General features: G+C 52.2%; 1 protein-coding gene across 2 annotated transcripts in view; it reads left to right on the top strand.

Annotated features, from left to right (window-relative positions):
- The window catches only part of ATF6B (activating transcription factor 6 beta), a 316,305-nt gene that overhangs the window by 261,843 nt on the left and 39,984 nt on the right, over positions 1–14,478 (top strand). For both annotated transcript variants that reach the window (XM_078645880.1, XM_078645879.1), the window contains one exon: positions 8,720–8,827. In XM_078645880.1, coding sequence (XP_078502006.1) covers positions 8,720–8,827 — 108 coding nt within the window. The remainder of the gene's footprint in view (positions 1–8,719; positions 8,828–14,478) is intronic.

The following is a 14,478-nucleotide window of genomic DNA, read 5'->3' as shown; positions in this document are numbered from 1 at the left end:
GAAATGCACGCCGAGGTATAGTGTGAGCACTGTAGAAGGGAAGCGTTGCACACCTCTGCAGAAATGCACGCCGAGGTATAGTGTGAGCACTGTAGAAGGGAAGCGTTGCACACCTCTGCAGAAATGCACGCCGAGGTATAGTGTGAGCACTGTAGAAGGGAAGCGTTGCACACCTCTGCAGAAGCGCACCCTGAGGCATAGTGGGAGCACTGTAGAAGGGAAGCGTTGCACACCTCTGCAGAAGCGCACCCTGAGGCATAGTGGGAGCACTGTAGAAGGGAAGCGTTGCACACCTCTGCAGAAGCGCACCCTGAGGCATAGTGGGAGCACTGTAGAAGGGAAGCGTTGCACACCTCTGCAGAAGCGCACCCTGAGGCATAGTGGGAGCACTGTAGAAGGGAAGCGGTGCACACCTCTGCAGAAGCGCACCCTGAGGCATAGTGGGAGCACTGTAGAAGGGAAGCGTTGCACACCTCTGCAGAAGCGCACCCTGAGGCATAGTGGGAGCACTGTAGAAGGGAAGCGTTGCACACCTCTGCAGAAGCGCACCCTGAGGCATAGTGGGAGCACTGTAGAAGGGAATCATTGCACACCTCTGCAGAAATGCACGCCGAGGTATAGTGTGAGCACTGTAGAAGGGAAGCGTTGCACACCTCTGCAGAAATGCACGCCGAGGTATAGTGTGAGCACTGTAGAAGGGAAGCGTTGCACACCTCTGCAGAAGCGCACCCTGAGTCATAGTGGGAGCACTGTAGAAGGGAAACGTTGCACACCTCTGCAGAAGCGCACCCTGAGGCATAGTGGGAGCACTGTAGAAGGGAATCATTGCACACCTCTGCAGAAATGCACGCCGAGGTATAGTGTGAGCACTGTAGAAGGGAAGCGTTGCACACCTCTGCAGAAATGCACGCCGAGGTCTAGTGTGAGCACTGTAGAAGGGAAGCGTTGCACACCTCTGCAGAAGCGCACCCTGAGGCATAGTGGGAGCACTGTAGAAGGGAAGCGTTGCACACCTCTGCAGAAGCGCAGCCTGAGGCATAGTGGGAGCACTGTAGAAGGGAATCATTGCACACCTCTGCAGAAATGCACCCGAGGCATAGTGTGAGCACTGTAGAAGGGAAGCGTTGCACACCTCTGCAGAAATGCACGCCGAGGTATAGTGTGAGCACTGTAGAAGGGAAGCGTTGCACACCTCTGCAGAAATGCACGCCGAGGTATAGTGTGAGCACTGTAGAAGGGAATCATTGCACACCTCTGCAGAAATGCACCCGAGGCATAGTGGGAGCACTGTAGAAGGGAATCATTGCACACCTCTGCAGAAGCGCACCCTGAGGCATAGTGGGAGCACTGTAGAAGGGAAGCGTTGCACACCTCTGCAGAAGCGCACCCTGAGGCATAGTGGGAGCACTGTAGAAGGGAATCATTGCACACCTCTGCAGAAATGCACCCGAGGCATAGTGGGAGCACTGAGAAGGGAAGCGGTGCAGCTGCCACAGGCCTTGGAGAAGGGAAGTGTCACATACCGCACCACTGCCGAAATGTACCCCAAGGCATAGTGTGATCACAGCAACCTCCACAGGCCTAGGAGAAGGGAATCATTGCACACCTCTGCAGAAATGCACGCCGAGGTATAGTGTGAGCACTGTAGAAGGGAAGCGTTGCACACCTCTGCAGAAGCGCACCCTGAGGCATAGTGGGAGCACTGTAGAAGGGAAGCGTTGCACACCTCTGCAGAAATGCACCCGAGGCATAGTGGGAGCACCGTAGAAGGGAATCGTTGCACACCTCTGCAGAAGCGCACCCTGAGGCATAGTGGGAGCACTGTAGAAGGGAAGCGTTGCACACCTCTGCAGAAATGCACGCCGAGGTATAGTGTGAGCACTGTAGAAGGGAAGCGGTGCACACCTCTGCAGAAGCGCACCCTGAGGCATAGTGGGAGCACTGTAGAAGGGAAGCGTTGCACACCTCTGCAGAAGCGCACCCTGAGGCATAGTGTGAGCACTGTAGAAGGGAAGCGTTGCACACCTCTGCAGAAATGCACGCCGAGGCATAGTGTGAGCACTGTAGAAGGGAAGCGTTGCACACCTCTGCAGAAGCGCACCCTGAGGCATAGTGTGAGCACTGTAGAAGGGAAGCGTTGCACACCTCTGCAGAAATGCACGCCGAGGCATAGTGGGAGCACTGTAGAAGGGAAGCGTTGCACACCTCTGCAGAAATGCACCCGAGGTATAGTGTGAGCACTGTAGAAGGGAAGCGTTGCACACCTCTGCAGAAGCGCACCCTGAGGCATAGTGGGAGCACTGTAGAAGGGAATCATTGCACACCTCTGCAGAAATGCACCCGAGGCATAGTGGGAGCACTGTAGAAGGGAAGCGTTGCACACCTCTGCAGAAATGCACGCCGAGGCATAGTGTGAGCACTGTAGAAGGGAAGCGTTGCACACCTCTGCAGAAATGCACCCGAGGTATAGTGTGAGCACTGTAGAAGGGAAGCGTTGCACACCTCTGCAGAAGCGCACCCTGAGGCATAGTGGGAGCACTGTAGAAGGGAATCATTGCACACCTCTGCAGAAATGCACGCCGAGCTATAGTGTGAGCACTGTAGAAGGGAAGCGTTGCACACCTCTGCAGAAATGCACGCCGAGGTATAGTGTGAGCACTGTAGAAGAGAAGCGTTGCAGAAATGCACGCCGAGGTATAGTGTGAGCACTGTAGAAGGGAAGCGTTGCACACCTCTGCAGAAATGCACGCCGAGGTATAGTGTGAGCACTGTAGAAGAGAAGCGTTGCAGAAATGCACGCCGAGGTATAGTGTGAGCACTGTAGAAGAGAAGCGTTGCACACCTCTGCAGAAATGCACGCCGAGGTATAGTGTGAGCACTGTAGAAGAGAAGCGTTGCAGAAATGCACGCCGAGGTATAGTGTGAGCACTGTAGAAGGGAAGCGTTGCACACCTCTGCAGAAATGCACGCCGAGGTATAGTGTGAGCACTGTAGAAGGGAAGCGTTGCACACCTCTGCAGAAGCGCACCCTGAGGCATAGTGGGAGCACTGTAGAAGGGAATCATTGCACACCTCTGCAGAAATGCACCCGAGGCATAGTGTGAGCACTGTAGAAGGGAAGCGTTGCACACCTCTGCAGAAATGCACGCCTAGGTATAGTGTGAGCACTGTAGAAGGGAAGCGTTGCACACCTCTGCAGAAGCGCACCCTGAGGCATAGTGGGAGCACTGTAGAAGGGAATCATTGCACACCTCTGCAGAAATGCACGCCGAGGTATAGTGTGAGCACTGTAGAAGGGAAGCGTTGCACACCTCTGCAGAAGCGCACCCTGAGGTATAGTGGGAGCACTGTAGAAGGGAAGCGTTGCACACCTCTGCAGAAGCGCACCCTGAGGCATAGTGGGAGCACTGTAGAAGGGAAGCGTTGCACACCTCTGCAGAAGCGCACCCTGAGGCATAGTGGGAGCACTGTAGAAGGGAATCATTGCACACCTCTGCAGAAATGCACCTGAGGCATAGTGTGAGCACTGTAGAAGGGAAGCGTTGCACACCTCTGCAGAAGCGCACCCTGAGGCATAGTGGGAGCACTGTAGAAGGGAAGCGTTGCACACCTCTGCAGAAGCGCACCCTGAGGCATAGTGGGAGCACTGTAGAAGGGAATCATTGCACACCTCTGCAGAAATGCACGCCGAGGTATAGTGTGAGCACTGTAGAAGGGAAGCGTTGCACACCTCTGCAGAAATGCACGCCGAGGTATAGTGTGAGCACTGTAGAAGGGAAGCGTTGCACACCTCTGCAGAAGCGCACCCTGAGGCATAGTGGGAGCACTGTAGAAGGGAATCATTGCACACCTCTGCAGAAATGCACCCGAGGCATAGTGTGAGCACTGTAGAAGGGAAGCGTTGCACACCTCTGCAGAAATGCACGCCGAGGTATAGTGTGAGCACTGTAGAAGGGAAGCGTTGCACACCTCTGCAGAAGCGCACCCTGAGGCATAGTGGGAGCACTGTAGAAGGGAATCATTGTACACCTCTGCAGAAATACACCCGAGGCATAGTGTGAGCACTGTAGAAGGGAAGCGTTGCACACCTCTGCAGAAATGCACGCCGAGGTATAGTGTGAGCACTGTAGAAGGGAAGCGTTGCACACCTCTGCAGAAGCGCACCCTGAGGCATAGTGGGAGCACTGTAGAAGGGAATCATTGCACACCTCTGCAGAAATGCACGCCGAGGTATAGTGTGAGCACTGTAGAAGGGAAGCGTTGCACACCTCTGCAGAAGCGCACCCTGAGGCATAGTGGGAGCACTGTAGAAGGGAATCATTGCACACCTCTGCAGAAATGCACCCGAGGCATAGTGTGAGCACTGTAGAAGGGAAGCGTTGCACACCTCTGCAGAAGCGCACCCTGAGGCATAGTGGGAGCACTGTAGAAGGGAAGCGTTGCACACCTCTGCAGAAGCGCACCCTGAGGCATAGTGGGAGCACTGTAGAAGGGAAGCGTTGCACACCTCTGCAGAAGCGCACCCTGAGGCATAGTGGGAGCACTGTAGAAGGGAATCATTGCACACCTCTGCAGAAATGCACGCCGAGGTATAGTGTGAGCACTGTAGAAGGGAAGCGTTGCACACCTCTGCAGAAATGCACGCCGAGGTATAGTGTGAGCACTGTAGAAGGGAAGCGTTGCACACCTCTGCAGAAATGCACGCCGAGGTATAGTGTGAGCACTGTAGAAGGGAAGCGTTGCACACCTCTGCAGAAGCGCACCCTGAGGCATAGTGGGAGCACTGTAGAAGGGAAGCGTTGCACACCTCTGCAGAAGCGCACCCTGAGGCATAGTGGGAGCACTGTAGAAGGGAAGCGTTGCACACCTCTGCAGAAGCGCACCCTGAGGCATAGTGGGAGCACTGTAGAAGGGAAGCGTTGCACACCTCTGCAGAAGCGCACCCTGAGGCATAGTGGGAGCACTGTAGAAGGGAAGCGGTGCACACCTCTGCAGAAGCGCACCCTGAGGCATAGTGGGAGCACTGTAGAAGGGAAGCGTTGCACACCTCTGCAGAAGCGCACCCTGAGGCATAGTGGGAGCACTGTAGAAGGGAAGCGTTGCACACCTCTGCAGAAGCGCACCCTGAGGCATAGTGGGAGCACTGTAGAAGGGAATCATTGCACACCTCTGCAGAAATGCACGCCGAGGTATAGTGTGAGCACTGTAGAAGGGAAGCGTTGCACACCTCTGCAGAAATGCACGCCGAGGTATAGTGTGAGCACTGTAGAAGGGAAGCGTTGCACACCTCTGCAGAAGCGCACCCTGAGTCATAGTGGGAGCACTGTAGAAGGGAAACGTTGCACACCTCTGCAGAAGCGCACCCTGAGGCATAGTGGGAGCACTGTAGAAGGGAATCATTGCACACCTCTGCAGAAATGCACGCCGAGGTATAGTGTGAGCACTGTAGAAGGGAAGCGTTGCACACCTCTGCAGAAATGCACGCCGAGGTCTAGTGTGAGCACTGTAGAAGGGAAGCGTTGCACACCTCTGCAGAAGCGCACCCTGAGGCATAGTGGGAGCACTGTAGAAGGGAAGCGTTGCACACCTCTGCAGAAGCGCAGCCTGAGGCATAGTGGGAGCACTGTAGAAGGGAATCATTGCACACCTCTGCAGAAATGCACCCGAGGCATAGTGTGAGCACTGTAGAAGGGAAGCGTTGCACACCTCTGCAGAAATGCACGCCGAGGTATAGTGTGAGCACTGTAGAAGGGAAGCGTTGCACACCTCTGCAGAAATGCACGCCGAGGTATAGTGTGAGCACTGTAGAAGGGAATCATTGCACACCTCTGCAGAAATGCACCCGAGGCATAGTGGGAGCACTGTAGAAGGGAATCATTGCACACCTCTGCAGAAGCGCACCCTGAGGCATAGTGGGAGCACTGTAGAAGGGAAGCGTTGCACACCTCTGCAGAAGCGCACCCTGAGGCATAGTGGGAGCACTGTAGAAGGGAATCATTGCACACCTCTGCAGAAATGCACCCGAGGCATAGTGGGAGCACTGTAGAAGGGAATCATTGCACACCTCTGCAGAAATAAACCCGAGGCATAGTGTGAGCACTGTAGAAGGGAAGCGTTGCACACCTCTGCAGAAATGCACGCCGAGGTATAGTGTGAGCACTGTAGAAGGGAAGCGTTGCACACCTCTGCAGAAATGCACGCCGAGGTATAGTGTGAGCACTGTAGAAGGGAATCATTGCACACCTCTGCAGAAATGCACCCGAGGCATAGTGGGAGCACTGTAGAAGGGAATCATTGCACACCTCTGCAGAAATAAACCCGAGGCATAGTGTGAGCACTGTAGAAGGGAAGCGTTGCACACCTCTGCAGAAATGCACGCCGAGGTATAGTGTGAGCACTGTAGAAGAAAAGCGTTGCACACCTCTGCAGAAATGCACGCCGAGGTATAGTGTGAGCACTGTAGAAGGGAAGCGTTGCACACCTCTGCAGAAATGCACGCCGAGGTATAGTGTGAGCACTGTAGAAGGGAAGCGTTGCACACCTCTGCAGAAATGCACGCCGAGGTATAGTGTGAGCACTGTAGAAGGGAAGCGTTGCACACCTCTGCAGAAATGCACGCCGAGGTATAGTGTGAGCACTGTAGAAGGGAAGCGTTGCACACCTCTGCAGAAATGCACGCCGAGGTATAGTGTGAGCACTGTAGAAGGGAAGCGTTGCACACCTCTGCAGAAATGCACGCCGAGGTATAGTGTGAGCACTGTAGAAGGGAAGCGTTGCACACCTCTGCAGAAATGCACGCCGAGGTATAGTGTGAGCACTGTAGAAGGGAAGCGTTGCACACCTCTGCAGAAATGCACGCCGAGGTATAGTGTGAGCACTGTAGAAGGGAATCGTTGCACACCTCTGCAGAAATGCACGCCGAGGTATAGTGTGAGCACTGTAGAAGGGAAGCGTTGCACACCTCTGCAGAAGCGCACCCTGAGGCATAGTGGGAGCACTGTAGAAGGGAATCATTGCACACCTCTGCAGAAATGCACGCCGAGGTATAGTGTGAGCACTGTAGAAGGGAAGCGTTGCACACCTCTGCAGAAGCGCACCCTGAGGCATAGTGTGAGCACTGTAGAAGGGAAGCGTTGCACACCTCTGCAGAAGCGCACCCTGAGGCATAGTGTGAGCACTGTAGAAGGGAAGCGTTGCACACCTCTGCAGAAGCGCACCCTGAGGCATAGTTGGGGCACTGTAGAAGGGAATCATTGCACACCTCTGCAGAAGCGCACCCTGAGGCATAGTGTGAGCACTGTAGAAGGGAATCATTGCACACCTCTGCAGAAATGCACGCCGAGGTCTAGTGTGAGCACTGTAGAAGGGAAGCGTTGCACACCTCTGCAGAAGCGCACCCTGAGGCATAGTGTGAGCACTGTAGAAGGGAATCATTGCACACCTCTGCAGAAGCGCACCCTGAGGCATAGTGTGAGCACTGTAGAAGGGAAGCGTTGCACACCTCTGCAGAAGCGCACCCTGAGGCATAGTTGGGGCACTGTAGAAGGGAATCATTGCACACCTCTGCAGAAGCGCACCCTGAGGCATAGTGTGAGCACTGTAGAAGGGAATCATTGCACACCTCTGCAGAAATGCACGCCGAGGTATAGTGTGAGCATTGTAGAAGGGAAGCGTTGCACACCTCTGCAGAAATGCACGCCGAGGTATAGTGTGAGCACTGTAGAAGGGAAGCGTTGCACACCTCTGCAGAAGCGCACCCTGAGGCATAGTGTGAGCACTGTAGAAGGGAATCATTGCACACCTCTGCAGAAATGCACCCGAGGCATAGTGTGAGCACTGTAGAAGCGAATCATTGCACACCTCTGCAGAAATGCACGCCGAGGTATAGTGTGAGCGCTGTAGAAGGGAAGCGTTGCACACCTCTGCAGAAGCGCACCCTGAGGCATAGTGGGAGCACTGTAGAAGGGAAGCGTTGCACACCTCTGCAGAAATGCACGCCGAGGTATAGTGTGAGCACTGTAGAAGGGAAGCGTTGCACACCTCTGCAGAAATGCACGCCGAGGTATAGTGTGAGAGCTGTAGAAGGGAAGCGTTGCACACCTCTGCAGAAATGCACGCCGAGGTATAGTGTGAGCACTGTTGAAGGGAATCATTGCACACCTCTGCAGAAGCGCACCCTGAGGCATAGTGTGAGCACTGTAGAAGGGAAGCGTTGCACACCTCTGCAGAAGCGCACCCTGAGGCATAGTGGGAGCACTGTAGAAGGGAATCATTGCACACCTCTGCAGAAATGCACGCCGAAGTATAGTGTGAGCACTGTAGCCTCCACAGACCTTGGAGAAGGGAATCATTGCGCACCACTCCAGAAGCGCCCCTTGAAGCATAGTGTGAACAAATGGAAGCGTCCCGCACCACTGCAGAAGTGCACCTTGAGGCATAGTGTGAACACTGCATTCACCGCAGGTCTTGTAGAATGGGTGCAGAAGCGCACCCTGTGGCAGAGTGGGCACATACCTCCATGACAAACTGATGTTACATGTCACTCCCGTGAGACTGATCTCTACAGAGGGGCAGGGTGGATGTTACATTGTTTAACAGTATTGTGGGTGCCTTATCGTCCTATCCTCTCATAACACTGTCTCTCCTGGTCACAAACCAGGCTAGTGCTGTCTGGAAGCTCATTGGCTCACAAAGCTGTCTTGTCTTCTCTTCTCCCCAGGAACCTCAGCACGTCCATCTCAGATGTGAAGGAGATGGTCCTCCGCGACATCGACCAGCTCTTCCTGTCCTCCGACTGCCGCCAGTTCAACCGCACGGAGTCTCTCAGGTGAGTACAGGCAGGAGGGCAACCTAGTCGTGGAAGAGGTGTGGCGCAGCGGCCAGGGTGCCTGACTCCGGGGTTCACGGTTCGATCCCCGGTGTCGGCGGCAGGTTAGCCCAGCACCATGTGACTCTGGGCAATAGCTCGCTTAATCTTCCCGAGGGCCCCCAGCGCCGGGATACCGCTTCGGAGGTAGCTGTGCGCTTTACAAATACTGGTATTTCATTTCATTTAGTTGGGGAAGGGCAGAAAGTACTTAACAGTCTTTTCTGGGGAAAACCTTAGCTTGGCAGAGACATAATACATTGTTTGCTAGCCTCTGTGAGGGAGTTTTGACCTCCACCATTGTTCCACCTTTTTCCCGACATAAAGTTGAAAGCTGTCAGGGCTGGGCTATAATTTCCATGACCACACCTGTCTTTTGGTTGGTCGTGTTCACTGTAGTATGCTCTGCGGCTCTGATGCACTTTTACTGTGTTCATTGCTTCCCACATAACTCAATATTTAATTATTCTCGACTTGCGATAATTTAGATATATCTGTAGGACCAGTTTGCTGCACATTTTGGGATCCACAGTGTGTCTTTAGAATCTGTTATATGACGCAGTGTTCTGCAATGCACATTCTCTTAAATTCTGTGATTTCCAAATAGCTCCTGTGCTGTTGCTTCTCTGAATGCTACACTGTGAGAATTGCAGTGTCTGTTATCTAAATCTGTAGGTGGCAAAACATTCCCTTTAAATTCTGAATCTTAAAGTAATTCCTGAATTATTCCCCCTCCCACCCGGACACCTGCGCTCCGCAGGAGTCCTACTTGCACACATCCCATGCATACACAGAACCAGATTAGGAGGACATGCATTCTCTTACATCACTTCTAAACGACCTTGCACTCCACCTCAGAGCCTCTATCTCTTCTTCGATTCTGCAAGAAGTTGAGGAGCTGGCTTTTAAATCGACCAACCTACCACATGCAGGCCTAGACACAGACGTGCCATGATACCCTTGCACGATGTTAGTGCACTTTACAACTGCACGTAACAATCCTTCACAGAATTATGTATTCTCAAATAATTATCATTCTGTTTTTTAAGTTTCTTGCAAAACCACCTGTGGAGTTCTATTTCAGAATTTTGTAATACTACGGTTACTCAAAAATGACGCCTTTATCATTTATACTTTCCTGAACTAGAGACTGATCTATTTTTATTTATTTATTTATTTTTAAAGTTTTATATAGCGCGAACAAGATCTTTGCAGATATCAGAGCACTTTACAGAAACAGTAGGTAGGATAAACAAGACTCTTAAATCAATATGAGATTCCGTAGACAGTGAGATGCAAAAATAGGGTATCAATCATACAAGAGTATACAGAGTAATAACAATCAAGAAACAGTAATATGGAAGCAGTACAATGTCTAAACGGATAAGATTATAGCACCCCAGAGGGTGAGTAAACACAATGTTAAAGCAAAGTAGTAGTCAGTAGTGGGTGCGTTGCAGGTTATTGAGGCACTCAAGTCCTAGTGTACAACCCAATAAACAAGTTGGAAATCAATAGTATAGCATCCGTGCAATGAATTAGATCCAGAAGCAGACAAAAAATGGACTGACATAGATAAGTTTTCAGACAGCCGATAATGTGGGAGCCAAATACTGTCATTGTTCCAGTATCAATAGTGTTCAGGTGTATTTAGCCATAAGGATGGCCTTCACCTCTTTCTTGAAGAGTATAGTGGACGGGATAAGCCTGGTTTCTGGTGGGAGTGCATTCCAGATCCTAGGTGCCATTCCAGAGAAGGAGCGTTTGTATGTTTTTTCCTTCCGGAATCTCCGTGGTTTCAGGAGGAGAGTGTTTGTGCTTCTGTTGGATCTTGAGCCTCCTGATATGGTCAGCTTATGAGAGAGGTAGTTGGGTGCCTTGTGGTGTACGGCCGAGTGTGTCATACAGGCAATTTTCAACTGAATTCTGGCTTCAATAGGCAGCCAGTTCAGGGTTTTTAAGTCAGGGGATATATGCGAGTGTTTTCTTGAGCCAGTGATGAGTCTCGCGGCCGCGTTCAGGGAGGCTCTTAGGGGAGCCGTTGTTGTCAGGGGGAGCCCGCTGAGAGCCACAATTCCGTAGTCTATGCGAGGAATGACTAAGGCTTGTACCACAGTTTGGAAGTCCTTGGGTGGTAGGAAGGGTTTGAGTTTTCTCAGCGTGTTGATTTGGAAGTTGGCTCCTTTAGTTGCTATGCTAATATGCTGCTGCATGTCGAGATTGCAGTCCAGTGTGATGCCAAGGGATTTCGCTGAGTCCACGATGGTGGGTTGGACATTGAGTGCGGTTAGATGATTGAGCCAGGTTTGGGTGATGGCCTTTTTCGCAGGAGGAGAGATCAGAAGGAACTCAGTTTTCAGAGCATTTAGTTTGAGGTGATTGTCGGCCAGCCAAGCTTGGGTGTTTCTTAGTGTGGCATTCAACAGTTTGATGTCTTCAGGGGATTGAAGCTTGAGGTAGAGCTGAGTGTCATCGGCGTACATATGGAAATGTACCTTAGAAGATTGAAGCAAGGTGGTGAGTGGTTCCATGACGAGGTTGAACAATGTGGGGGATAGGGAGGAACCTTGCGCGACGCCCAGTGTTACTGGCACAGGCGAGGACAGTGCGTTGTTGATCTTGAACCTCTGAGAACGGTTGTGCAGAAAGGACGTGAACCATTTGAGAACCGTCCCGGATATGCCCATTCTGGTATTTAGGAGCTCCAGTAGATTCTCGTGTTTGACCGTATCAAATGCTGAAGAGAGGTCAAGAAGGATGAGGAGGCAAGACTCATTGTGATCAAGGATTTGGAGGGCATCATCTATTATGTGTGTCATGGCCGTTTCCGTGCTATGCTTTGCTCTGAATCCGGATTGGTGAGAGTTGAGGAGGTCAAACTGCTCAATGTGTTTTGTCAGTTGGAGTTGTACGCATTTTTCTAACAGTTTTGCTAGAGTGGTGATATTGGTGATAGGACGATAGTTGTTTAGGTCGGCCGGGTCAGCTGTGGGTTTCTTGAGTATAGGCGTGACTTGCCCAATCTTGAGGGAGTCTGGGATGAGCCCTTGTTGCAGGGAACAGTTGATGATTTTAGTCCAGAGTGGGAGGAACAGGGGGGTGAGGACTTAAACAGCATTGGCAGGTAGGGGGTCTGTGTGATGATTGGCGGGTTTCAAGGTGACCAGCAGCTTGTGAATTGATTCTTCGGAATAGGTGTCGAAGGACGTCCATGAAGCGTTGTTTTTAGCATGAGTGTTAGTTATGCATATGGAGCCGGCGAATCGACTTACATCCTTGATGAGATCGCTTCTTATAGTGTTGTTCTTTTGCTTGAAGAAAGCAGAGAAGTCTTCGCAACTTGGGATAGCCTTTGTTAAGTTGTTGGGTTGTGGAGGTTGCGTTTTGGTTTGGGTTTTGACTAACTCGAACAGTTTTATTGGTCGGTTTTTAGCTTGATCCAGCTGTTGGCTAAAGAATATTGATTTCGAGCGTTTGATTTTTCTGAAGTAAGCGTTTCTCTTATTCTTAAGCGTTCTAAGGTTCAGTGCTGAGGGGTCAGATCTCCACGCGCGCTCAGCTAAGCGCATCACACGTCTGTCTTCATTGAGTCTGCCATCGTACCATGGGTTCGAGTTCTTGGTGGAGACTCTCTTCAATTGCAAGGGTGCGGCTTCGTTGATTATTGTAGACATGGAGTCTAGGTAGAGGTTGGTCAATGAATGCACATCAGAGACGTCCGTCGGGGGAAGAAGGAGACTGCCTGTGTGGGCAGGCAAGGACTTTGGGTTAAGGTTCTTCAGGTCCCTCTTCCAAATCTTGGTTTTGGCAGGTTGCGCCGGGTTAAGTTTGACCTTTTCGTTGATGAAGAAGGTGATGATGTGGTGGTCTGACCAGTCGCATGGTTCGATTGCGACTAGTTGGGTAGAGTCTTCTTTGGCGATGATAAGGTCAATGATAGAGCCTTTTTCATGTGTCGGACCGTTGCAGATTTGGGTGAGGTCAAGCGCGTCGAGGAAAGTCTTAAGGCTCTTCACCACATTGTCTTTCTGGTCATTCCAGTGGAGGTTGAAGTCTCCCAGGTAAATTTGATTGAGCTGTCGACCGGCGTTGGTGGATATCGTGTTCATTAGTTGTTGGGAGAAGATGAAGTTGTCACCGGGTGGGTGGTAAATAACATGAAGGGAGCACACAGGTTTGCCCTCACTAGTAATATCAAGGCAGATGAGTTCGCAGGAGGAGAGGGAGGGGGAGGGGCCTTCAGTGACAGCTAGGTTGCTCCTGTAGATGCATGCGATTCCCCCGCCCGTCTTGCCATTCCTGTCGAGTCTAATAATGAGATAGTTGGGGGGGACTAGTATGTCCATTATAGGTGTGGATGTTTCAGTTAACCACGTTTCAGTCAGAATGGCTAGATCAATGCCCCTTGATAAGATGAGCTCCGCGATGCCAGAGGAGTGTCTCCGGGCCGATCTGCAGTTGAGCAGGAAACACTTTAGTCTAGGGGTGAGGAGGGTGGGAGAATGTTCTAAGGAGAGGGGGATATTTTTGAGATTACAGGGGACAGAACTTCTGTCGCTCAGTGTGGGTGGCCTGAGGGGATTTGTGAGAATCGTGGGTATGGGGAGGTGTGTTGTGGGTGAGCGTTTTGTGGGACCTGGGCCATAAGAACAGAGTAGATTGTGTAAGTCTCGGCCCGAGAGGGTGTTTAGGGTGCGACGGGGACGGCCAGTGGCCTTGCGATCAGGGATAGAGGGCCAGCGCGGGGAGAGCAGGGTGGAACGGTTTGGGGGGCGAATGGAGTCCTTGTTGGGCGGGGAAGTGTAGGGTAGTGGGTGCCTGGGGTGTGTGAGAAGAAGTTCTTTGATGGTGTGGAGCTCTTCCTTGACTTGTAGGAGGGTGGAGATGATCATGTCCAGTGTTGGATTGGGGATGGAATTGGAAGTGAGAGCAGTGGGTGAGTGTTTGAGTCGGGTAATGGGGTGGGAACTGGATCGAATGTGACGGGATGTGCGCGCGATGGAGCAGGGCTCTGCGGTCCGAGTAGGTGGGGTAGCGTTCGGAGGAAGAGAGAGTTTGTGAACAGGGGGCGGGGATGAGGATAGGGGGCGGTTGATAGCGTGAGTGATGGCGCTTGTGGAAGGCGGTGTGGGTGAGTTGGGGGATGAATGTAGACTGGAGAAGGAAGGAGTGACAATAGGGGGGTGAGGGCTAAGAATGGGAGGGGATAAAGGATAAGGGGTTAGGTTGAGGGAGGTGGTGTGTTCCGTGAGTCTGGCCGATGGGGTGGGGTAGTGGGGAGTGAGAGTGGGGGGGGAGAGGGGGTGAGGGTTGGTCATGTCGCGGGGCGCGGGAGGTATGCTCAAGGTGGTGGAGGTGGGATCTGCGCGAGTTGTGTGAGGAGTGGGGTGGGGAGTAAGGAGGGTGGGGGTATTGGGGATGTGTGATGGGGGATGATAATCACCAATGCATGAGGGGTGTGGGGAAGTGAGATCGGATGGGTGATCGATTACAGCAGCATCTGCGACGTTCGCAGAGGTTGTGTGGTGGGGGGTGAGGAGGGTGGGGATAACGGGAGTGCGCAAAGGGGGGTGATCTTCGCTAGTGCATGGAGGAATTTGGGGGATATGAGC

Source organism: Lissotriton helveticus, chromosome 5_1, assembly GCF_964261635.1.
Source record: "Lissotriton helveticus chromosome 5_1, aLisHel1.1, whole genome shotgun sequence".
NCBI lineage: Eukaryota > Metazoa > Chordata > Amphibia > Caudata > Salamandridae > Lissotriton > Lissotriton helveticus.
This window is presented reverse-complemented; position numbering and strand designations above follow the sequence as displayed.